Raw genomic sequence first — 27,168 nt, forward strand, 5'->3', positions numbered from 1 at the left:
CCTGTAGGTCATTTTGAAAAATGTTTTTTTTTCTTCATATTAAGTTTATTACCTAGTTTAAAAGAGACGATTTGCCAAATTAGATGTTTTCATGTGTTCTTTTGTTGAATGAGTACAATCATGTACAGATGAGTTTCCTATTAGAACGCACTTACAACACAGCTCAAAACAAAATGACTTTTTTAAGTTAAGAGTAGATTTTAAAGACATTAAAAACAACTTATTGCTGAAAACACACACAAAAAAGGACAAATTGGTTGAAAGTTTCACAAGAATGGAAAATGTTTAATAAACTTAGAATGGCAGGCTTATTAAACTATAGTGTTATTTACAGCCATAATTCATCAACCACAAACACCAGAGTGTGTTTGCCTGGCATGCTGCAACAGAAGCTTTACTCCCTTCATTCAGAAAACACTGGCAAAATAATTTCAGTTGCAAATTCACAGATACAAGCTTCAAAGTATAAAGTTGTATATAACAAAAAAAAAAATACAGGTAATATTTATAACAATAACTTACAGATACAAACTAATGATAAACTACAATTTCACAAAAGATTGTAAACATTTTGCACATTTGTCAGTCCTTTCTTTTAGGCAAAGTGCTCTTTTGATGACAAATAAATTAACAGATACACACTAGAGTGAACTATTTCCAGACAATACAAAAAACATGTTTTGTTTTGTTTTCTTCTTGTAAACATAAGTTTTACAAAAAAAAAAAAAAAAAATGAAGAATAAAAGTGTCTTGCAGGCCAACTATAGATACATACCTGGGCAGCAAAGTGATGTTGGAAATGCTTTTGGTGTTAAATTAAAAAATTAACATTAATATCTTTTCAATGATATTTTATACATAATAAATGACAAGTTATATCCTTAATCATTTCTATCCCTGAAAAAAGAAATTAGGTATGACTTATTGGCAGTTGTGTCATTGAATGGGGTAACAAAGGCTGGAGTCCAAGAGTTGTTGGTGAATGAGCTACAAAATAGAAATAGAAAGAAATTTGAGGATCAGGTTTTTTTTTTTTTTTTTTAAGAGTGAATAAAACTGATTTAAAAACAAACAAAAACAATTCAAAGCAATGTGTTTTCTTCATGCATTACTGCTGAGGGCACCAAGCTATACTCATTCCACAGACCTCAGCAGGAACAGTAATTTATTCAGCATAGTGGTACTGTATTGAACAAGAATCCATTTTACCCCTAAAATATTTATTGGGGCCACAAGCTTTTGCCACTTTAATGTACTCCATCCATACCCCATTCACTGCACTTTACACTGTAGCTAGAAAAACACACAGCTTTTTCTGCAGAGATATTGTTGGTTTTAACATGCAGGAGTCTGTACAGGATGACCTCCCAAGTTCCCTTAGTACCTCCTCCCCAAACATACACCAAAACACATTTGACTCAGGCAGTACCATAGTCTTTCATATGAACACACACAAAGTTAATGCTAGTGTAAACAAATGGCAACAATGGTATAACTTTGGTTTTTTTTTTTTTTTTTAATTTAATCAAAGCTTAAAATGAAGTCCTACTTTCAGCAAGGGCTGTGTTGCTTCAAACCTAACCTCCCTCTGAGAACAATTAGAAATGCTGGATGATATTTTTAAAAATCTGTTGGAAAGCATCTGAAAGATACCAAAGTAGTGAGAAACTGCAAAGTCAAGTACCAGAGAGGAAGGAGAGAATATGAGGCTAAGGGACAATTTTAAAATAAAAGTAACATTTAGAAGTTAGATTTTGGCTGAATGATAGGATACAAAAATAAAAGATTAGGGCCCACTAATGAGAAAAAGTTGCTGAAAACAAACAAAAACAAACTTAGGCTTTTATTTGGAATCTCAAAGTGCTAAATTCAAGAAGCAGTGAAACAAATATACCAGCCTCATGAAGACTGATTGGGCTAAGTTTACCTCCCCCTACCTCAACACTGTGCCAAGGTAAAACTCATCCTCTCTGGTGAAAGATATCATCTAGAGCCTCAATTTTTTTTTTTTTAGTTTTTTTCATACCCAACATCTGAAACACAATGAAAAGATAACAAGGCAAATAAGAAAACATGACTTGACCAAAAACAAACAGGAAACAATAAAAATAGGACAGACCTACAAAAGACCCAGATGCTGGAGTTTTCAGACATGATCTTTAGCATAATTGTAATTAATATAACAATAATTTAAATAAGGAAGACAGTAAAAAAAAGAGGCATCTGTATAGAAATGGAAATTCTCAAAATGAAAAACACGACAAATGAAATTAAGAAGCCAATGGATGAGTTTCATGGGTTCTTAGATACAGAAAGAATTACTGAACTTTAAGATAGGTCAGAAGAAAATATCTAGACTAAAGCATGGGGAGTAAAAAGATTGTAAAATTTGATTTTTTTTTCCCCATGGGCAGAAAACAATTTTTTAAGAGAAAGAAGCTGAGAGTGCCTCATAATGAAAAACACCAAACTACATATTCAAGAAGCATACTCAGGCACAAAACAAAAATTTTAAAAACCAAACATGAAGAGAAAATCTGGGGGGAAAAGCCATTTACTTGCAAAGGAGCAAGATAATGATTAAGATCTGACCAACAATAAATGATATCAGGTCAATTGGCTATCCATATGCAAAACAGACAAAATGGAAATCAGAAAAGAATATAGTCATATCTTCAAAGTATGTAAGGAAATAACTGATAACCTAGATTTCTACGTACACAGGAACTATCTCCTACAACTGCTTCATAGGAAATGTTGAGAAATAAATATAATAATAAAAGGTATGCAAGATTATTAAAAAGCTCTGAAATATAAGAAATAATTTTAAAATGTGAATTAAATATGCAGTCATATTAAAGTTCATGATATGAAATTAACATTATTAAGATGGTAGTTTCCTAAAATTGATCTATATATTTACTGGATTATTGTTTCAAAATCTTGTTTTCTCTTTGCATGATGGAAATTAACAAGCTGGTGACATTTATGAAAACACAAAGGGTCAAGAACAGGCAAAACAAATTTGAATAACAACAAAGAAAGACTTGTACTATCTGATAATAAGAATTATAGACCTTGCATAATTAATGTGACTAGGTATTAATACAAAGCAAAATAGAACAATGAAACAGAATAGAGTGTACAGAAATTGATACATAAAAGTTATGAACACATGACTAAAGACAAAATGGCTCTGAAGAGGAGGAAGGAATTTCATCAATATAACAAAAAAGCTTCACTTCCTATCTGACACCACATGCAAAAATTATTTCTAAGTAAAAATGAATGTCAAGGTAAATCTAAATTTCAAAGATATGATAAAGTTTCTAGATGATAGGATGAATATCTTCATTATCTTTGAATAGGAATAATTTCTTAAGTCATCCTAAAAGCACTGTCCATAAAGGAAAACACTGATGAAGTGAACTACATTAAAATTAGGAACTTGTACTCAACAAAACATTCCATTAAAAGAGAGGAAAAGGCAAAGCACTGAGGAGAAAATATTTTCAACACATATTTATCACAAAGCATTGTACGCAGATTATACCAGGAAATAAAATCAATTTATAAAAAACAAATCAATAGGCATGTGTGGGCTTTTCACAAAAGGAGATACAGATACCCAAGAGAAAATTTACTTGCTCTCATAAGTCATGAGGGAAAAGTAAATTAAAATAATGAGCACTACACCACCAAATTTGCTAGAATTAGAAAGTTATAGATAGCATTCTAAGTATTATAGGGGAGGTGAAGCACCTTGAACTCTTCTATATGGCTGCTCAGAGTTCAAACTGGTTCCACCACTATGGAAAAGTGGAAGAACTGACTATAGGTAAGCATCTGCATAGCCCAAGATCCTTTGTCCCGCTCCCAGGTATATATCAAATAGAATTAATGTGCACCAAAAGGCATGTACAGTAAAGTCCATAGCAGCATGTTCATAAATACCCAAACTAGAGGATACACAAATGTCTATCAACCTGTGCTAAGATTCCTACAGTAGAATTCTTTATAACAATAAGATAAACAAATCACTGACTCTTGCAACAACACAGATGAATCTCACAAGGTAACTGAAGAGTGAGACACATAAGAATACATTCTGTAAAGCTCAAAAAAAAAAAAAAAAGACTAACTAAGGCAAGGCTTTAGAAGTCAGAGCTATGTTACTTGGAAGAAAAGAATAATAATTAGGAGGAGACATGAGGGAGGCTTCTGGGGTGCTAATTATGTTCTCCTACCTCACTTGGGTAGTATTTATGGGGCACATTCACTGTTTTAATACATTTAGCTGAAAACTTAGGCATGTACTTCTCTATAAGTAAGATATGCCTCAATAAAAAGTTTAACAAAACTTAAACCCCAATCTAAAGATTTAAGAGTGAATACCTTCTTTGATTGTAGGAAAATAAATTATTTAAATATTTACCAGATAAAAACAAACGAACAACAACAACAAAAAAAAAAACAGTAAAAAAAAAATCAAGCAGTAAGAGTCATTATTAATATTTGCACTTTTAGCTAAAGTGAGTGTCAAATTTGTCTCCTAAAGATGTAATAACAGAAATAAAAATTGGGGGACAATTGTGCTGTCTACTGTACCCCCTATAATATTTTTCAGCTACTACTGAGGTAATATTTCCAAATATAAGTCGTATCAATAATCTAATATTAGAAGTTAACTGTTAGTGATTGCTTGGGAGAAACCTGTTAGATGTTGGGATACCTACCATCCATGTAACTATGCAGCGCGGTTAGCATCGTCCCATCTTGGGGCACGTAGGCAGAATACGCCATTTCTTCTAACATGGGCGGAGACAGCCTGGAGGGCGGGACTGCAGTGACTGGGGCCGAGGAAGAGTGATTGGGACTCACGTGCTTCTTGTGGCGTGCTCTACAGTTCTGAAACCACACCTTAAGGGGAGAAGAGCAAGGTTGGTGGGTCAAGGTTGGAAGGTCACACGTCAGGTAGGTCACCCTGAGTGCATTACCAACCCAGTTTAAAAATGAATTCAACATCACTCTACCTTTTAAAAAAGTTCTGTAAGCTGATTCTGTACTAAACCAATATCTTTACAAAAAAAAAAAAAAAAAAAAAAAGACGACATTGAGAAGAAGGAAAATGGGTAGAAAAAGGGATGAAAAGGTCCAGAAAAGTGTCCATGGTTTAACTACTGGAATTTGGAGGTAAAAGAAAAGGAAAAGTCCTTTTAAAAAGAACTTTAAAAAATGCTACTAAATGTATTCTTAGACACCTGCTGGACTTATTTCTAACCCTTGTTCAAATGATCCAAATCCCTACAGAGAACTTAAAGCTTTCTATAAGCTTCTTGATTCAGTTATTCCAGTTAACATTTTAACCTGCTGAGTTCAATTTCTTTTAGTGAATAGACTATTTCCTAGGAAGCGTGTTAAGGACAGGTGTATAATAAGAAAAAGCTAGTAATATTTAAATAGAACTAAATACAAACACATCCACTGATTAAAGTGTTCACAAAACGTAAAGCACTAACTACTCTGTTTTCCATTCTATCACAGAAATGAAGCAAATTCAGGGGAAGCAAGGTCTTACATTCAGGTCTGGGTAAGGGAGGCTAGAACATCCATAATGCTACTAGTAATCAATCAGCCTGTTTGGAGTTCTCGCCATGAAATAAATCTTGACCACAGAATTTTGCTCTATTAAAATATTATTATATCAGAGTTGGGGATGTAGCTCAGTGTAGAGCACTTGCCTAGCCTATGTGAAACCTTGGGTTCCATCCCCAGCTACTGCAAAATAAATATATATACATACATCCACACACACACATACACACACACACATATATATACACATAGACATACATGTACATATACATGTGTATATAATATATATACATATATATGTAAATTGCCATCATTCCAAAAAATTCTGTCATAAGAAGAAAAATAAGGGAAGGGATAAAAACGTCAAGAGAATTATGATGGGAAACTTTGGGGAACAGGGCAGAAATGGCCAAGATCTCTGGTTTGTTCAGGGTTGGCTGGTAGGAACTTGAAGGAAGAAGGGAATCAGGACTACAAAGAATTTATAAGAACAAGCTGGCCTGATTTCAAAGATATACCCTTCCACTGGCAATCAAAAACAGAAGGCTGGTGAAGTATAAACTCAAGAGATTAACACTAAAAGAGTAAAAGTTAATAATGTAACGGTATAAGCAGCTCTGAGCAGGTGGCTAAAAGGCAGCACCCAAGGAAGGTTTCCAGGACAAGTCTCTGGCATGCACCAAGGAAAAGGAGTGAAAATTGAAGCCATCCCCAGCACTCTGGGAGGTATAGACCCTGAGATACCTGTAGAGAGACCCTACTCAAATTCTCCAGTCAGCCCACAGGCAAACAGTTGATGTCACTGCAATCACCAGTCTCACCCAAAGACATCTGTCCTCCTGGCAAGTGGGTGGAGAGAAGTGATGCCACCTGCCTTTTCCAGAAGTCACACAGTCCAGAGAACTACATATAGCCTCATAAACTTGCACTGTGCTTCCTGGAATTTCTTCAAAATATCTTTTTGTCTCTAGTAAATTGTATGGAATATACAACAAACAACAACAACAACAAAATTATTATCTTTTCATTGAAACAAAATATATTGTCAGACTTTGGAAATAAATTGGAAATTTGGAAGAATGTGTGACAAATGGAAGAATAGTTACCCTAACATTAATTCAAACAAAAAAAAATTTGCTATCCACTTTCAGAATTTAAATACAAGTCCTTTGGACTCTTCTCACCTACTTGCAATTTCCTCCTGCTTTGCAAATCGCTAACAAGAGTTAAAAAATTTCTCTGAACAACACAATTTAAAATTTTGGAGTTCTAAATCATAAACTACATAAGGTGAAAACAGGTCATGGAGACATCATGCAAAAGAAAAAACTAACATAAAATGAATCCTGTAGAATGCCCAGACTAAAAGACAAAGACAACAATTTAGTATATGAGAAAGATGATATTTTGTATTATTGTGAAAGCATGGCTTACCGATTTAGGGAAAACTGGTTAACAATTCAAAAGAAAAATACAGATAAACCTTTACCTCAGATGAAACTAATCCAGATAAAGTTTAGGTACAAATCATTGAAACCATGAATTTTTAAGAAGACAAAAGCCAATACTGATAACTTACTTTTCAGATAATTTTGGCCTTTGTACTATGCTTCTCTATCAAAGGATTAAGAAATTTAAATACATAAAGACATAAAGTTCTATGTAGGAAAAAAAATAAATGAAAAGGAAAATGATGGACCATGAAAGTTTAACACAATAAACAGGATTAATAAAAATTAGTAAGATGAAGACAGAAGAAATAACTCACAGAAATATAGATTGAAAATAATTAATTTTAAATTATGAAATAAGCAAACATGTTCAATTCCATTTATTTTTTTATTTTTATTTTTATTTTTTTTTTTTTTTTGAGGTGCTGGGGATTGAACACAGGGCCTTGTGCATGCAAGGCAAGCCCTCTACCAACTGTGCTGTATCCCCAGCCCTCCAATGATATAAAAATATAAAAATAAAAAAAAATATCAAATATATTTAATAATTTTACTCCTGTGAAAACTCCTGTATCTAGGTACTGGCTGGGAAAGAAAAATGGTATGAACTTTCTAGAAAGCAATTTTCTTTTTAAATGTTCTTTTTATTCAGCAATCTCACTTCTAGAAATTTATCCTAAGGAAACTGTTGAACATACAAACAAAATGTAGTGTTGCTTATGGCAACATTTTTTGCGGGGTGGGGAGATTGAACCCAGTGGTGCTTAACCACTGAGCCACATATCCAGCCTTTTTATATGTTATTTAGAGACAGGGTCTGAGTTGCTTTAGAACTTGCTAACTTGCTGAGGCTTGCTTTGAACTTGAGATCCTCCTGACTCATTGGGATTACTGGCTTGCACCACTGGCTCCCTGCTTAAATAGGCAACATTTTAAGGTAATGAAAAACTAGACACAAAATAAATTATCCAATGCTCAATATATTCAGCAATAAAAATTATGTGCATCTCAGCTTTTGGAAGGGCAATCCTAGTCACACTGATTGAAAACAACACCAATAATGTTTTACCCTGTTTCTGTAAAATATGCAACTCATAATTAACTTACCTGAAAGGGCATATGAATAATGATTGGCTCTGGATGAAAAGAATTAAAAATCATCCATCTGTATTCTCTGACTTTAGCACAATGACAATCTGCTATTACAAATGTCCCACTAAGCAGACTTGAAGCTAGTGAAGTTGAGACTCTCCATGTGTCAGACCATTGCTTCCACCTAATCTTTGGATGACATAGTTTGCATATTACAACAGAGATCTAGTAATCAAAACTCTTTTCCTTAATGTGTCTCAAGTGCTGTTCCCAACATTAGGACCTCAAATTACTATTTGAGGTCACAGTACTTAATTCTTCAAAAATACTGTGAAGGACTATATATTTAAATTACATATACATATATATATATATATATATATATATATATATATATATATATACACACACACAAATAATATATACATTTGCTTGCTAGTACTCTTTCCTTTGTCAGCTTATGAAAAATATCCAACATGCAATCTTTACATTTAAAAAGCCAAAATCAAAACTATATTATGTGAGTTTTAGGGTTTGAGATCAAGTTAACGTACACATAATACTAATACCGGGACTGAGAATTACAAGACAAATGTCTGATTGGGACCCTTAGTCCTTCAAATATAATAAGAAATGCTCTAAGAAGACCTTCCATTCTATTGTGCTTCTGACCAAAATAGTCTAAACCTAACTGTCATGAATCTGGCTTTCTTGTAGCCTTCATTACTATGAATGTGCAAAGTCTTAGATTAGAAGCAACACTGGACCTTTGAGTCTGACCTGCCTTCAAAGGAAATTTCATTTCCAGGTACATGAAATGATCTTCAGTGATGGCCATACCATATTTGTAGTCTTTCACATGAAAAAGTTCATTATGAGTGAACGTCAGTGTTTTTTTTTTTAATACTCTTTTGCAGACCAGTCTTTATACACATTTAAAGATACCTATTCTGTATTAATTGTTCCTTTCCTATTTCCTGACCATCTCCAGTTAACTATCCTTATTGCCTTCAATATTATAGCAGTTTTAAGTTTTTTTTTTTTTATTACTGTGGTAGCTTTTCTTAAAGGAAGCATTCTTTCCAGATTGGCTAACAAGCCAAACACAATACTAAAATAAACACAATGCTCTGAACATCTGAAATGTGCAGAGGATGTGGGACTCCTAAGAGAGCCTCATACTGCAGTCAACTAAAACCACTGGGGAATTAATCTTTAGAGAAGCTGCAGTGTTCTTGGGTCTTTCCGGTATGCTTCTTTATATAGACAGTTTGTTAATGTGAAACATTTTTAGCTTCTCAAAGAATATATACCTGTGTATCAACCTCCCAACTTAATAAAATACAAATAACAATGAAGGCATTTATCCACCACCCCCAAATAAATTTCATTTTACTTTAGTTCCTTAATCTTTTTTGAACCTCAAGTATTGTTTACGTTCTACTTCACTACTCTTTTTATACCATTTGGTTAGTTGGTTGCCTCCTTCCTGAAGCAGCCACTCTTCTCCAGGCTCCCCACTGCTTCTCCACCAGGCTCCCTCCTTGATTCTAAGTATTACTATGTCCCACTCAAACGGCAGTACCTCTGACATGTTTTCTCCCTAATGCCCACCCTTTTTGGTTTTTGTTGTTGTTGTTGTTTTGTTTTGGTACTGGGGATTTAACCCAAGGGTGCTTTACCACTGAGCCACATCCCCAGCCCTTTTTATTTTTTATTTTGAGATGAGGTCTCACCAAATTTCTTAGGGCTTTGCTAAATTGCTGAGGCTGGCCTTGAACTTGGGAGTCTCCTGCCTCAGCCTCCCAAGCTGCTGGGATTACAGGCAGGTGCCTCCCAGCTCATTTTTTATGCTCTATGATCTCCTTCTAAAGGATCTAACCCAAAGGATCTCTTTGCTCTAGTACTGTTCATCCTTTCAAATACTTGTCTTCATATCCAACTGCCACCATCCCTGAATGATTAGCACAACTAAAAGGGACTTCATCTTCCTCCAAACAGCCAACCAGGTTTGTTTTTTTTTTTTTTTTAATTTTATTTCTGTTAAGAGTACGAAACCTATTGATATTTTGATTCTCTCTGCTTCTCTACTACAGTCCCCAAGTCCTTTTATGGTATCCCTATCATCCAGCTCCTGACATTTCTTGAGCAAATTCTAGTAAATGTTTCTCCAACAAATCCTAGGCCCACTAACTCACTCTACCCCTCGCCCCCCCCCCCAAATCACTACTTTGCTGGGTATCCCAACTAAGTTGTCAGATTCTAACTAGTCTTCTCTGGATTCTGATTCTTCTCATATGCTGTCACAAGCTCTTCCTCAAGTCACAAATAATGGCCTTTTTCTGTCCAAGAAAGAATTCTGTATTCATAGGCCTCTGCAACTACAACAATTTATTCTTCCATAATTTCTAAACCTCAATTCTACATTCTAATAAGTTTGCTCTAATTCATCCCTCCCTAGCTTCGTTTACATAACTCCCTCTTCCTGGATCTTTTAGCAAAGCCCACTAATACCCTTAACATACATACACCTACATACACACACATACACACACACACAGAGTCAAAAAAAGTAGAAAACACTAAATTCAGAACCAGATTGTGCTTGGAATTTCAGTTCTCTTTCTTAGCCTGAGGATCTTGGGGCTGCTGTGAGCACTGAATGAAAACATGCAAAGAGTCATTTGGCAAAAGGCAGCCTGACCCAAGGGAGACTACTTATCAGGTTTTTAAAAAATTGATTTACAGTGTGAAAAGACCTAAAACAGAAAGGTAATATTATGAGATTTCTTCACAAAAGAACAATGCACACTCAAAGATCTGGAATTGGAAATTTTTGTATCTCTTGATTGACCTTTAACATAATCACCTGTATCACACGTCTGCTCAAGCCTGTCCTCTCTGCCAGTTTCTGGAGGGTCTGTGCATCTGGGTTGTTGTCCTGAGCAAATTGTGCTTGCATGACCTGTTTTATAAAAGATGTACGTAGCAAATAGTTAAAAATACACAGATCAATCTAAATTTTGATAGCAGAAAAGATAAGATATGCACAAGAAAATGTGATACTCTACGACTTAGAAATCAATATGGGAAGTATGTATAAGTGAAAAGGCATATTTTGTGAATTGCTATGCAAAAGTTATGCTAAGCTCTTTAAAAAATAACCCACTTCAACAGAAAATTTGGTCTCTCAATTATGCTGTTAGAAATAAACTCACCTTTTCTTCTTAGAACCCATAAATGAAATGCATAGATAGTATGTAATTCACTATTTTATTCATTCTGTTAAACTTCCCAGCATTCGAAAACATAATAAAATATAAAAATCATATCACATTTATCTGCCACCTCTACTGAGCTAAACAAGTACAATATCTATAATATAAACAGGTATAATATCTATAATTATAGTAATATAATTTTCATTCATCTGCAGATAGTAAACAGCTCAAAAGATGAATTCCACTTGGTTGTAATGATGCCATCATTTGGGGATCATTCACTTAATGCAAAAGAATATTTGAGATCTTAAAAAAAAAAGACATCATCAGTCCATTGAATAAGAATTTATCAGGATCTAAACATCTCTATATAGAAACAATTCACAGGTGATTCTGATGGGAGTCTTTGGATTGGAATCCCTATGTCAAGTGCTATGAGATATGAAGAAAACTTTCCCTGGTTTTCATTTTCCTGAAAGATACAGGCATGCCAATAATGACCTAAAATAAGAAGTAAAGGGAGAAAAGTAGAGGAGAGTAGGGAATATCAGAATACAAACAAGCCAAGGACTCTGGATTATTCCAGAAGAGGGAATCATTATGGGAATTAAGTAAGATATTTGAATTTAATTATTAAAAGTCAATCAGCTGAGGGGAGGATTATAAAACATCAAGGATGTCTTGCAGACAGTCAGGGAAGCATCCAACATGTAGTGCACGTCTATAGTGTGGGGCATGAGTGCCCCAAATACCTAAGCACATAGAGCACAGCTCGCCTCTATGCTCTTTCCAACTGGCAAATCAGCTGTGTTCTCCACTATCCTCCTTGTGTAATATTATCACCTGCATCTGCACTTGTCACAGGGTAGCTAAATAATTCATCTGCAAGTTCACTGTCTATAGCAGAAAGTGAGCTCTTTGAGGACAAGGGCAGTGACTTACTCTTCATAACCTCATAGGCTACAGCCAACTTAACTCCTTTCCTGTCACACAGTGTGCACTTGGGAGTTCATGACAGAATGAGACTTACAGTGAGGAAAATCTGGTGAGAGTCTGCAGAAAAAGGCTAATGTTCCAGGAAACCTTCTGAGGTTACAAGCTATATTTTCAATTAAGATTTGAGGGGCTGGGGTTGTGGCTCAGTTGTGAAGTGCTTGCCTAGCACATCTGAGGCACTGGATTCGATTCTCAGCACCACATAAAATAAATAAAATAAAGGTATTAAGTCCATACAACTAAAAAAATATTTTTTAAAAAAAGATTTGATTAGTGGCTCTTCTAGACTTACGTATTCCTGGCTTCCCATCCAGCTATGCTCAATCTATACACTGTCAATAAAACATAACTTCTTAGTTTAAAAATATAGGCAAAATGGCCTAAATGTTTATAATCTCACTCAGTTCATTTTATTCTTCCTTTCCTACTCCAAATGTGTTACTTTAATATATTCCTATATGAATGAGGATTTGTGTTTATAGTTTGACATGTACCATCCCAAAAACAAACAGAATGACCAAATTAATCATGTCTTTTTGTTTTAATTTTTCAAAAAGAAAAATCTGAGCAAGTATTTGGGTGTTTGCTAAGAAGCTCATTACTGATAATCTCTAAAAAATAAACAGCATGCTTTCACAAATGCATATCCAGTTTTCAAGTTTAATAATGAGACCAAATTATATCTAATAAAGCAATTTTTTCATCAAGGAATAAAACAAATCAACAGTGATCATTTAGAATTGGAATATTCTTAAGAAATACTTATTGATCTTCCTTTTAATAATATTAGTATTTAGTCTCATGAAAAGAAATAAAAGGGCTTTTTAATTTCTACTTAGTTTCACCATTCTCCAGACATTGATGCTTCTGAAGCCCACTCCACTACTTTTTTCAAGTTCTTCTAACATGGTCTAGGGGTGAGTCTCTATAAACACATTATTTTAAGGCCAAGAGATTTATAGCAATGTCAGGAGTCAACACAGTAACAGTTGACCAATTTGATATTAAAATTAAAGTAAGAGCTAAACTTGGCATGTTTAATAGTAATAATCATTGAGCCAATATTTGTAACTATAATAGGAAAATCATAACATTAGTAGGAATTTCTTAAATATAATTTTTATAAAGAGACAATATCTGAAATATATTTGCAGACGTATTTTTTGAGTCAAACTATTTTTCTCTCCATGAGTTTCTAAAGAATTTCAGGAAATTATTTATTCATCCTATTTTAACTCTTCTCTGTGCAAAGTAGGCTCTGTATGGACAGTCTTGACTTACTGTGCACATGTAATATCTTATTATTTTGCTCAGTTCAAGCAAAAATACTTGAATATATTCAGGTTTCTTAAAGAAAGGTAAAACAATTGACAATTAGAGATTCTGACAAAGTAAAAATATTTTTTTAATCCATAGCTATCCTATATTCCTAAATTATAAAGAACCTCTAGAGGATTGTATCTCATTTGGTTCAGCCATCCCTGGCATAAGATAAATACTATTAAATACTGACTAAATGAGAACATCCTTTGAAAGCATATCAATATGCTTTCATTATTTTAAAACCTATGATTCTAATATACATGTTAATCACTTTTAATTCAGATCACATTTTTCTATAACACAAGGCTTAAATATTTTATGCACATTTGCAACAACTTAAAACTGTAAAACTACCCGTAAGATCCAGAATCCCACTCTGTTTTAGCTGTTGATGTTGCCATTAAATGGAATTTTGCTAAGGCACATTGTCTCTCATGGTCTACTGGGAAGCCAAACCAAACAAAAAGACCAGGTTAGGGAAGCAGGATTCAGATGTTTTATCTACCATTCTCCTGGAGGTCTGTCTTCAGGGGAGTTCCTGAATCTTTTGGAGAGGCTACCTACATCAAGGAATAACTATAAGAATTAAAGGAGATAATACAGATAAGATGCCTGGCACAGGACTTGTCATACTAAGGCTTTCACAGATATTCCCTTATATCTATACACAGGGGTTTCAAATTCACACAATTATAAATTTTAATTTGAAGTAAAAATTTATTATCAACCTTTGTAATTTTTCAAATTATAGACAATTCATCATGGGAACTGTCTACTTTAAAAACAGTTCATTTGTATTAGAGATTCTGCTTTAACCCAGACACTTTTTAGCAACTGAGTTTCTAAGGACTTGTGTGATCTCCATTTTAACTCATGGAAACTTCGAGGTAAGCAAGGTTTGAACAGAGATATTTCTTCTAATTGCCTTATCTTTCATTTATTACTTACTGATCTGATCAAGAACTTTATGCCTAAGAAATACAAAACAATGATGTGTTTGGAACTTTTTTCTGAATGGACCTAGATTTTAATGCTCAAGTCATTCCCACTGCCAAGTTCCCTCAGAATGTTTGTAATCATTCTCAAAATAAAAACTTCTCTCTTAAAACTTCTCTCTTATATGGCATCCATCTTCAATACCAGCAAGTCTTAGAATGCTACATATGATTTTTCAAAATATTACTTTCACTCATTAACAAATGCATAAATGTCTTTTGAAGTCTGAACTAAAATGGATGCTATGTGTAAGGTACCCAGTTGTACATGTAGGTGCCCAATAAATATTACATTACCCTAACATAAAACACATAACCTCAGCGACATTAATCTTTTAGAAAAAGTAATTTTCTTATCTGAAAAAGTGCCAGAAATAATCATCATATGTATAGACTTAAATATAAACTGAGGAGTAAACATTTATCTTCTTGACAATTTGGATCAACCAAATTTACAACAATTATATTTAGGACAACTAAACTGAAAATAATCCCACCCTTTTCAGGGGCATAGCCAACCTTTAACATAAAATTATGTAATTACTTCCTCTACACCTTTTAAAAACAAGAAATGGACTACTTGATTGGAGTCAACCAGCAGCATGTTACTATTTACTTCAAGGAATAATCAATTCTTTCCTACTCAAAAAATGTAACAATCTTGTCCATTAAGAGGCTCATTGTAGTTTTTTAAAAAGACTAACACAATAGAGTCCCATAGACCTACATGCTGTCTCTTTCTGTTAAGAGTCTCAGAATAGTTTGTCTCCTGTTGTGATTACATATATGGCTAGATTAGACTGGTGTTATCATGAAATCAGAACAGATCAACATTTTGTTTCTACTGTGCTACTGATACCAAAAGACTCCAAAGAAACAGCACTTGTATGACTAGACTATACACATAGTGTGTTGGAAATACTGATAAACATTTCATGGCAATAAGTATACATTCATACATTCATTAAGTTCTCAAAAAAAAAAAAGCATAGGATAACCTCTCAAAAAACATGAATGTTTTTAGGCATCATGAAATTTGCTTTTTGTTTTGTTTTGGAATTTTGTTTTTGGTAGGGAAGGGCTCCAAAAATCTTAAATTCATTGTCACGTCTACCTGGAGTTGATCTGCTGTAAAGCTTGTCCGAGCTCTTTTTGCTGGTTTTGGATGATTGACATCTTGTTCTGTGAGGAGGGCACCTTCCACACTAATCCCATTACCTGCATTTTAAAAATATACCATGCATATTGGTAACTCAAATCAGTCCACCAATCATGCAGTAATAGCTTTCTTGTATCTCTTGGCTTATTGTGAAACTGTACATATCTTCTAGATTGTAAAATCTCTTAAGTTTTAAAACACACTGTAAACATATTGTGGAAACAATATTCCATTTATAGACTTATGTTTTCAGTCAAAAGTGCAAAAATTTAGAAGTCACATCTAAGGCCCATTCTTTGGAAGGCAAATAAAACAAAACAATTTTTTCAAGAAGAAAACCTGAACCCTAACTAAAGTCTGCTGCCTGAAAATATGACACAAAGCTTATACATACACCATGGTTTCCCCTATAAATAAGCAGATGGAGACCATCACTAACAGTAGAGTGCTTAATGAATTTTACCACAATTATACTTTGCACAAAATAATGCATTGAGATGACTTTGGGAAAAATCATTTTTATCCCTGTATTCACTGTCCCCAAAGACTCAAAAAAGTATTTTATGTACATATTTACCATTTTCCACTTCTCTTTTTAAATTATCCAGCATGCAGTCATAATGCACCCTGCAGAGGACTTTCTCTTCCACCAATGCAAACTCCTCTCCCGTGGAAAGTTGCCTTTTGCAAGAAAAGCAGGCAAAGCATGCCAAGTGATAAACATTTCCCTTGGCTCTCCGAACCCAGTCAGTAGAATGGATATGCCTCCCACATCGAGAGCAGCGAGCTCCATACCTTCTACAGTAAAGAGAAGGGCAGAACAGTAAAGATTTTATTGCTTTCGTGAGATATTTATCAGACTAATATTAAACACATTATATACTCCACTGGCATTTAAACATTTTGAAAAAAATTAAAATTATTTTCTAAAAGTCAGTATAGTATGAAAGCAAGATTTAAGATCACAATTCAGATCTATTTTTAAAAATAAACCTCATGGCTGCTGTAAATGAAGACTGTATTTTCTTTTAAAATAAACAAAACATGAATTTTAATATTCTTCTTACTGGGTCAAATATCAAAGCATTTATAAATTTATTTAGAGACTCAAGATACAAATACACAAGGCGGGAGGGAGGGGAAATGGACAGAAAAAGTAAAAGTGCAAAAGTATACAAACTCAAGATATAAATATTGACTTCGTAAAACCAAGTTGAGGGCTGGGGTGTAGCTCAGTAGTATAGCATGTGCTTAGCATGCACAAGGTCCTGGGTTTCATCTCTAGCATCAAAAAGCAAAACAAATTTTAAACTGGGAAGTTGAGATTAGAAAATGCCATAAAAATACCATAAAGAAGATATTAGAACATTTAAAATAGAAATTATCAAATGATACACAGAATAGAAATTCTTCATCCTAGTGGGTGAAGAAGAAAACTTGGAATTGTATCCTTCCCCGGAAAAGCTAAGGCATTGCTATCCACAGAAGGGAAGAAATATTATCTAGAACTTCGGAGACATATTTAAATATTAGATGCAAATCAGTCTTAACAGAATGCCAGAGATAGGTGTAAATATTTCTTTTTTTCTTCCAGGCTGAGTGACTGGATGCTGTCATGACTCCTGTCACCATCACAGTCCCCGCAACCCAGATCACACTAGAGCAGGGTATGTACATGTGCCACCTCCTGGATGTGTCTTTGGAGAAACTACCAGTTGTTATTTATTTTTTTTTTAAATATATTAAAACTGAATCCTAAAAATAAATTTCAGAATATAATAAAATATGAAGTATTTAAAAGTCCTGAAGAACAAGATTTTCAACCTTTAAAACCAAGTATTTCAAAGGGCTTTAATTTACCATAAAAAAATAAGATCAGCATATCATAAGTGAAAGAGAAAGGCAAACTTTACTACTGTAGAAGAAATGGAGAGTGAAACCTAATGAGAAATATACATTTTGAGTGATCATAATATTCTGTGATTTTTATAGAATAAATGATTCTGGGTATTACCAGTGCTTCAAATCACCCAGCAATTTTATTCAAATCAATCACTAAACACTCTGTCTAAAATCACTTTTTTTGTGGGGAGGGTACCAGAGATTAAAACTCAGGGGCACTCAACCACTGAGCCACATCCCCAGCCCTATTTTGTATTTTATTTAGAGACAGGGTCTCACTATGTTGCTTAGCGCCTTGCTTTTGCTGAGGCTGGCTTTGAACTTGAGATCCTCCTGCCTTAGTTCTGGAGCCCTGGGATTACAGGTGAAATCACTTTTTGAAATGAAGTATAATGTATACAGTATAACATACACTCCATAATCAATATAACATCCATAAATGGAGTATGACAACATAATAAGTGTTGCAAACTTTGCTACATAGTATTAATTTACTAATTTCACAATGAACATTCCTCTTCATTTGCAAATGCAAATAAAAAGAAATATAGTAATTGCAAAATTCACGCTTACAAACCATTTCAATTTCCAACAGCTTGTCCATAAAGAATTGAATTATATCCTAGAAAAAACTTTACATTTAAACAATTATAAGGAGATCAGAGAGTGAAAATGTTACATTTAATATCCTATGAAAATACAATCTCACAAACTAAAGATCCAAAAACAGACAAAGAAATTGAATTTCTAGGCAGAATAATTCAATGGAGTGTACTTACAATCCTGACCAATGTACTTCTGGCCAATGTACTTGATCACAGTATCCAAACTCTTGTCATCTTATAGGTGTATAACTGGGATCCTTCTATGGTAAATTGTTCAAAGCTTTTTTTCAGTTTTTTCCCCCGAAATGATTTTATGTCATCTTATCATTTCCCCCAAAGAAAGAACTTTGTCACAATAAGTCACTTTGTATTTTATACTTTATACCCATGCACAGCAAAGCTTTTGTTCGTAATAAATACATAGACCTTTCATTCTCCAGAGTGAAAATCTTTTTTGAGTTAACTTTTGTATTCTAAATTCCTAAAAGTGATATAAACATACTTATTGTGTTTTAATATAATTTACACCCCAATATTTTGAAATCCATCATATGAAAAAAATGGGGCTTCAATAAATAAAACTGTACAAGAAAAAGTCCAACAGGTGAAATCATTATAAAATTGTTTGCATAAAATTTCTTGAATTGTATATACTAAGAAAAATATTCACCATGTACCTGAAATAATCGAGTTTGCAGAAAATGTCTTTGTCTTTAATATAACAGCTGGTGTGTCTTCCTAAGGAGGTTCTGCAGACACTGCAGGAGAGACACCGGACATGCCAGCACAAGTCATTCACCTGGGAAGGAAAGCAGGGCAGATGAGAAGCAGTCTGACACTACAATGAAGAGCCCATTCACTGTTTTGTATGTGAGGCAACACTGGCCCTATCATATTTTAACATATGCTCTGGATGTTTCCATCCAAACAGTGTCATTTATATAAATATGCATCTGGATAGAGTCTATTTTAGACTCCAACTAGAAAATCACGCTACTATAAGCCACATTTGTGTTTATGTTTTTTTTTAATTCCTCTAAAGAATTCAGGTTCATTCTTTCTTTTTCTTTTCTTCTCATCCCACCTCTTTGAGCACCAGAAACATTTTGGTTAAAGTCTTACGTAGAGATTTTGTTTGTTTTTCTTTTCCTAGGTTCTTCCTATCATGAAACCTGGTATTTAAGGAAGTCAAGACTAACAACCTATTTTTTGTCCAAACAATTATAAACTGTATGCCTGTTAAAGAGAGCAAAAAAGAAAGTGGAAAATTGCTTTATAAGATACTCACACTAATAAAGAAACTAGGCAATCCATTTCCCTTACAAACCAGAAATTGCTAAGGTAGCTCTAAATAAAGCAGTAGCCCTGGCAATAGAGCCAAGGAGTAAAACAATGGTAAGACTACTTAATGATTTGGCAACAGGGGAACAAACAGCATTATTTTCCATTTACACTTCAAGTAGTAAGATATAACATGGTATTTAACAAACAAACAAACAAAAAACACAGCACTTTTATACTTTCTAAATAGCAACAAGAAATATCGCCAATTCAGGAAAACAAATCATAATTACTCTCACTTTACACTGTTGCCACGATACCATAAGCACAATTTTAGCCTTTAAGAATGAAGATGTGTGCTAGTTGAATTGGGCTGCTCATAAAGTTTGCTCTGTTAAACAGACACAACAACTAGATTTATGCTTAATTAAATTTCATGTAAAAGAAGAGCAATGATGCAAAAACACCAGTTGCACCCTACAAATGGATCTAATGACTAAAATAGGAAAGTAAATTACCATGAGGTTTGGCTTTTGCTATACTATTTCATAATAAAGACTTTTCTAAATAAAGACTTTTCTATCCAGTGATCTTGTCAGATTGTAACTATTCAACATATTTTTCCGTGATACAAAATACAAAATGTACTTTGAAACTTATTGGCGTCTAATTAGAGGGATATACCTCTTTCCAAAGCATTAATGAGATGCTCATTTTTTATGAGATTTTAAGTTTTATACTTTAGTTTTTTTCTTTAAAAGAATTATATATGCATGATAGAAAACACTGAAAATAAGAAGTCAATAATAGGGGGAAATCAGAGAAAAAACTGAAATTTAAAATATTAACCATGATGAATACTGTCCTGGAGGTAAAGATATATTTCCCTTTTTCTTTGCCCCCTAAAATGTGGCCAATTAATATAAAGTTTAAAGGTAGATGATTTTTTTTAGTATTCCACTGTTCAGGGACTTCTGTATTTCTGTCACATCCAAGTTTTGTTTTGTTTTGTTTTGTACTTTAAAGCAAGATTTTAGGGTCGAGTCATGGTCTACAAAAGCTAAACCTAATACCTGATTTGGCATCTTTCCTCAAAATTGACTTAAAAAAACAAACAACAAAAAAATGAAGTCCCTTAATCTTCCTTTTGGGGGGGCAGGGAGTAAAGTGAAGCAAAGAAAGAAGATTCTGGAAACTATAAACCTTTACTGATGACTAGTATTGATACAATCAGCATAAATGCTTAAACATAGGAGTAGGACCAAGCCAGAAAACCACCAAAATCACAAAACACTAAAGTAATAAATGGGGCAAAGATGTATCTAACTCCTTTTACTTTTCTGTTCTAATTCCATTTTACTTGCCTCACAAGAGAGTGTTTTTCTATTAGATACACCCTTAAATACTATTCCTATACTAGGTCTATTTTTTAACCAATGCCAAGTTTGAATTCAAATTTATCTGGAAGAATAATCAAAGTGTGTGTGGCGTGGGGGGGTGTGGAGTTAAGAACTCGGAGTTTTAAGACAGTCATATAATATCAGACTTAATTTGGTGCCAGTACACTCATATATATAAGTATTCTACAAGAATAAGACTCATGTGGAAGATTTTATTGGGCAGACTTCTGTCTCATTACAAAAAAAAAAAAAAAGCTTTGCATAATTCAGATGGCAGGTATTGTCTATAATACAAAGATATGCAAATATACATTTATACAAGGTAAACACTAGAAACTATTTCAGAGGATGCGATTAGTGTTACTTCATCCTAATTTTCTGTTATGAAGTGTTAAAGTCTTCATAAACACATTTCAGAGAAATTATTTTTAAAATTCTGCTAATTTTTGGGAGGGCTCATTGAAAATAAGCAGTTGGTTTTGGTTCAAAAGATGATTGTAAAATATCAAAAGACTCAGGTTTAGCAAAATTGAAATTGGAATTTTAAGAATGGAGATTTAAAGAGAAAGCCATGTTAATTTGCCAACTATAATGATCAACCACCAAGTAGGACAGACTTAGTTATTTTTAAACCTTTCCTTCAAAACTTTAAAACCTTTAAAAACTTTTTTTGGTACTGTATCTGGGTTGTATAGGGTAATATTCCCATTTTACAGATGAAGCAGCTTTGTGCAATGACAGAAATTTACAGAGTTCCACTAACTCACTTTTTGAACTCATACTCTCCATAATTAATCCTTTTGAACCCCTTACATTGTGGGGAGGGAATAGAAAGTGAACTGGTTTGCAACTAATTCAGTTTAAGAGAAACTATTATTTTACATAGTAGTTTTAAAAAGCTATTGAAGTTGAAAACCTAATGTATTAGGATTAAGACACTTGGGACCATGATCCAGCCTGCAACGACATGGATAACTGGGCCTGCCAGAATTTCTACTCCAAAATTCCCCCACAATATTTCAAGAGAAAAGTAAAACAAATTAAGACAGTCAACTCTGAAACCACTTGAAACACTTCATCCGAGGCTCTTGTGTGTGCGTGCGTGTGCATGTCTAACTTCACATCATTTTCCATCTTTTTCCTTAAGCACTGGAGAGGACATAACAACAGCATTGGGTGGGCTTAAGAGCAGGAAGGTACTGAAATTTTTTTTTTTTAATTTAAATGCTCCTGTAAACTTTCTTAATTTGGAAAAGTTTCAAGTAACTGTAAATAAATATGACTATATTAAAAATTATCCAGAAAAAAATCATTTAAGGTACTTCACAATGGCTTACGCCAAAGGAGACACTGCAAAGGGAAATCAGTTACCACATACTGACCTGGAACTCTTCTAAGCAGACAGGAGCGTGGGCGTTACTTGGGTGGAGGGATCAGTTAAAACAAAGATGTTTAAGAAAGCAATGGTTTGGGGCTTGGTAAAGAAATGAGAAGGCAAGCCTTTCAAACTGAGCAAGGGTTTCCCCAAATTCACGTCTGTCTACGAATCAGTTTGATTATGGTACATTCACCCAGGGAACTGGCATTTCTACACCAGGATGTGTCTCGCATAAACTATTTTGCAGCAACATGAAAAGAGCTTTTTTTTTTTTTTTTTTAAATCACACTTGACTCACTGTGTGAGTCGCCCTAAACTGGGCTAATTTTCTGAGGTCTACAATCACTATTGAGAACTTGGATGGAAAGGGCGGTCAGGGAGCTTTTCTCTTTCCCTTGAGCTTCCACGATAACCCCGCGGCTCCATCCTACCTTGAGAAGGTATTTGTCCACAATCTCCAGGCCGCAGCTGTTGCATACACACTTGCCAGGGGGGCAGCCGGAGCCGGAGGCCATGGACTGGGGCGAGGACGAAGGGGACAGCGGGGCCGAGGAGGAGCACGAGTCCTCGTCCCCAGCTCCCTCGGGGCTCACCTGCAGGAAACGCGCAGGCAGTTCTAGACCCCTCCTACCCTTTCGCAACCCACCTACCCTCGGGGGAATCCCCAACGCCTCCCCTCCCTTCCCCCAGTCGACCCCCACTCCGTCGATGAGGTCTCATTTCTACTTCTCTCTCCCAGGTCCCAACTCTGGCCACGTACCCTCTGGGGCTGCTGACCCCTGACCTCGACGACCCCGGGAGCTAGGCAACCCTGCCGGCCACTTGGGCCAGCTAACTTCCCACCTATTCCGGCCCTCCACCCGCTTCCAGTGGGGCCAGCTGGCCCAGGAAAGAGCTCGCGGACACTTGTCCCTTGTCCTTCGCCCGCCTCTCCACTCACCAGTCCGTCTTCTCCGGGACTTTTCCGAGTCCTTCCAGCCGCCAGGGCTGCAGTCCGCCCGCAGTCGTCCGACATGAGCCCCCGGCACTGAGGGGTGGGATGGAAGGAACCGAGGAAGAAACAAGATCAGAAGTTCAGAACGTGCACGCGGCTGAGAGACTCGGCACCGGGCGCGAGCTAATGAAGGCCCCAGCGCGCGGGCTGCGCGTGCAGCCTTCCCTGCGCCTGAGCCCGAGCGCAGCGGGCGCGAGGGCGCGCAGCCTCTCTTGCCCGCCGCTGGCTGCCGCCACCCGAACGCCAAGGGCTCGCCCGGCGAGCTGCGGAGCTCCCGGGGAGCCAGGTCCCCTGCGCTCACCCGAGCACGTTAGTTCCCTGCCCTCCCCCCCACCCCGCGCCAGGGATAACAAGTTAATAACAATCATCCCCGCACAAAGCGTTTTCTTTCTAGACGTCAATCACAGCGAAGCGGGGAACACCAGGCTAAGGGGGTGCAGGGCGGGGGGAAGTGAAGTGGGAGAGAAGAAAAGACGTTTGAGGAGGGGGTGGGGGAAGAAACTTGATTTCTTTAATAACCTCAATTAAAAGAGCAAGACACATATATATTTTTTAAAGGGGGATTTTTGAATAGGATAGCCCGAAAGGTGAAGAGGTTTAATAGGATACTTGAAAGCTAATTACAGCGGGATTTAAGAAGCCTGGTGTTTGTTCCGATGACAATTTGAATGAAAATGCTTCAGATTAAACCGAGCCAGCAGCTCTTTCGTAAACTTATAGCAATTAGAGCCATGAGTGATTTACACTCGTTTCTTTAAGGTGTAAATTGCCACTTATTGCTCAGTAAGTCAACATTTGAGCTACTAAGGGATTATTTTTAACCAGCGCAAAAAGCGGGTCGAATAATGGAAAATATCCAGCTGAATTTAATTTGTGCCATTAGAAAAACTCACCCAACCTCGGTCAGAATGTTTTAAAGCAACAACGCGCGTTACTAAAGTGTTTCCAAGCCTTTGCTGGAGTTTTGTTCTTAAAAGAAAACGCAGCCTCTGGGGGCTTTTTCTGCCGCAGTATGAAAACTCTAGCCTGGGAGTTAGTGGATCTCCAGAACCCGAGTGGCCCACGCTTCCGTATTTCTCATTCGTCGTCCCCTCCGCTTTCTTCCGTGCTTTGAAAGCGTCAGAGGAGATTCTGCCCGAATGGGGGGGTCTTGCGGACCCTATCAGGGACCCCCGGGTGCGTTCCCTACAAGGAACCGCAGCTGCACCAAGATGTACACAAAGAGTTCAAGCAGGAAAGCCCCAGTTTTGCCGGGTGTTACCGGCCAGCGTCCAAGGACATCAGTGCCTGCTGCGGGTCCTCCTGAGGCCCTCCAACAGGCTGCAGACGATTTTCAAACTGAAATCGCGATACACCTACAGGTCTTGCCACCAGAGTGAAGGGAGAGCTTGTCAGTCCCCCCCCCCCATCTACCCAGACGAACCGGCAGACTCGTTTTACGCGGTGGGATTTGCTTCCATTGGTGTTTTAAATAAAACGATTCTTCTGGCCCTTACTGGGATCCCCGAGGCCTTCCTGGAGCCACATCTCCCTGTATCTTGTTGTGGGGCAGAGGTAGCGCGGGTCTCCCTGCGGCCAGGGGCGCTTTGGGACGAGCAAGTGTCAGCCCGCAGCCGAACTCGTGGAGTCTACGGTCCCTCCCGACAGCCGCCCGGTACTCCCGACCCGCTCTCCCGGATCTCCATAGCAAACAGAACAAAAGCACGACTCACATGGACCCGAGAGCGGCTTAGGCTGGAGGCTTCGTCTCCCAAATTACAGTCTCCATGCCTCAGGTTTAGTGAGCTTGTGCGGAGGGGGGCAATGATTACGGACTAGCGCTACTACGTAATAAAAAAAAAAAAATTGCCAGGTCTGAAGATGAGGCCGGTTACAGGTAGTTTCTGAACCTCATTTAGAAGCCAAAACAACTCGCGTTCCAAGGAAACTGCAATTCAACTGGCCGGGCCAGTCATCGGCTCGCTCACCTTCTCGGGGGGAACTGCCAGGTCCGGCACGTCCTTTTCTTCTAGTTTACACACAAACATCTGATCGCTCTTCCAATACATGGCACTGCTAGGGCCGCTTATCACATACCAACTCCGGAGGATCAGAGGCTGCCCGTGGCTACAGATCTTTCCCCCTCCCCCGCCCCAAAGAACTAATAAAAGCTAACACCGAGGAGGATAGAAATGTCACAAGTGAGTCTTCGTCTAGAGAAGCCGCAGTGGCCGCAACCGCTCTCTGACAGATCGTACTTGAGATTCCTTTTCTGACTCCACTGAAGTCTGCCCCTCCAGGAAAAGGAGGGGGGGGGGGTTGTTTGCTTTCCAGAGGGTGGAACTTTACATAGAGGGAGGGGTGGGGGGGGGAGTTTTCCTGGAGGAATAGCCTCACCTACTTTAGGAAAACCCGCCTTCTCTACATGTTAAGATCTTTATCAGGACAAGCCAACTTACTCCAGGTTTAGTATTAAAGGGGGGAGGGGGAACACCCCACGGGGGATGGTCTGTTAACGTGATTTTTTAAAAATCAGCTCTCTGCGTTTGCCTTGGCTTTTAAATTCTCGCTCCCCAACCAAAATCTAAACAAAGATTCAGGTTACATCCCGTTCTGCAGCAAGCAGAAAGGAAAGTGGAGGTCTCTGACTTGAACGTTTTAGTCATTCTCTCCAAAAGCGCATCTCCTCTGCATCTGAGGAACGCGACCGCTCGCTGGCAGCCCCGGGGCTGACTTACCTAGCGGTTCGCGCTCCATTTGAGAAAAGTTTTCTGATTAAGATAAAGAAGGAACATCTGAGCAGCACAAAAGCTTATGATTTGCGACTAAATTTGAAATCAAGGCTACAAGAAAGACAGAAGTATGTTGCTATTGAGTATTGCTCTTTCATCTCATCCCAGACAGAATCTTAAGTCCTAGAAGCGGCCAGCTAGCTGCTGCATCGAATTCTGGCAGCATGGGGGTACTCAGATGCAGTAATTTAGTAGGATTAGACGGTGTGTTTGTTTAAACAGCTTATTTATAAATTTTACTTCATTATTTTTAGTGCATGAAGACGTATTTGGTAAGAGATTGTGTTAAAATAATCTTATTTCCAAACTCGCCCTTTTTAAGAAACAAGAGAAAACGTTTGAAGCATAAGCAATATAAGAATATCTGGGAGGGACTAGGGATGTGGCTCAGTGGTAGAGTACTTGCAGTGAGACGGTGGGTTCAATACCCAGCACCACAAAAAAGATTAAATTAAAAATTAAAAAGAGCATTCTGTACATGCTAGGTAGGTAGTTTTAAAAATATCTGTGAGTCTCTATTTCTTAAAGGCCTTAACAAAATTATGTAATATTCCTTAAATTAGATATATATTATAAAAACATATATGCACTCACATATAATTTGCTTGCCTTATTTGTGTAGAAGAGGAAGATGGGAATGATCTTGTCCCGACAGGTCAGTAGCAGGCTAGAAGGCGAGTGGATGGGGATAGACAGATTTTCCTGTGATTAAGTGAGCCAGTGTTAAGAGTTTGGGGCCAAGAAATGTCTGCAAATTTGATTTTTCCTCAATTATATTTTTTTCTCCATAAACACGAGGGTCTTTAAAGCATTTTCCTATAGCCATTGTTTTCCTTTTTCGGCAACTGTGCACAAGTTCATATCAGCCATCCCTCTACCAAGTCTTTTACCGGAGGAGTGGAGGGAGAAAGAAGAAAGCTCTGATTCACCTGGGACCCTGTAGAGAACTGAAGGATTGGGATGGACTGACTTCCAGAAAAGCTAACTTGTGCGTGAGGATCAGAA

General features: G+C 36.6%; 1 protein-coding gene across 1 annotated transcript; it reads right to left on the bottom strand.

Annotated features, from left to right (window-relative positions):
* Window positions 1-378: 378 nt before the first annotated feature.
* Lhx8 (LIM homeobox 8) lies at window positions 379-25,607 on the bottom strand. The gene is made up of 9 exons (XM_076862286.2): window positions 25,360-25,607; window positions 23,339-23,425; window positions 22,830-22,991; window positions 19,017-19,138; window positions 16,410-16,630; window positions 15,788-15,891; window positions 11,008-11,103; window positions 4,737-4,920; window positions 379-987 (listed from the first exon to the last, which is right to left on the bottom strand). Exons 1-9 carry the CDS (start codon window positions 25,438-25,440, stop codon window positions 911-913), a joined length of 1,134 nt encoding a protein of 377 aa, XP_076718401.1. The 5' UTR covers window positions 25,441-25,607; the 3' UTR covers window positions 379-910.
* Between the last annotated feature and the right edge of the window lie 1,561 nt (window positions 25,608-27,168).

The sequence above is a fragment of the Callospermophilus lateralis genome, chromosome 7 (assembly GCF_048772815.1).
Source record: "Callospermophilus lateralis isolate mCalLat2 chromosome 7, mCalLat2.hap1, whole genome shotgun sequence".
NCBI lineage: Eukaryota > Metazoa > Chordata > Mammalia > Rodentia > Sciuridae > Callospermophilus > Callospermophilus lateralis.

Coding starts and splice junctions, on each gene's coding strand:
- Lhx8 (XM_076862286.2), bottom strand. CDS start 25,440: ATGTATTGGAAGAGCGATCAGATGTTTGTGTGTAAACTAGAAGAAAAG. Junction 19,139..22,829: donor TGGACAAATACCTTCTCAAG/GTAGGATGGAGC, acceptor TTTCCTTCCCAG/GTGAATGACTTGTGCTGGCA. Junction 11,104..15,787: donor TTACAGCAGATCAACTCCAG/GTAGACGTGACA, acceptor TTTATAAAACAG/GTCATGCAAGCACAATTTGC.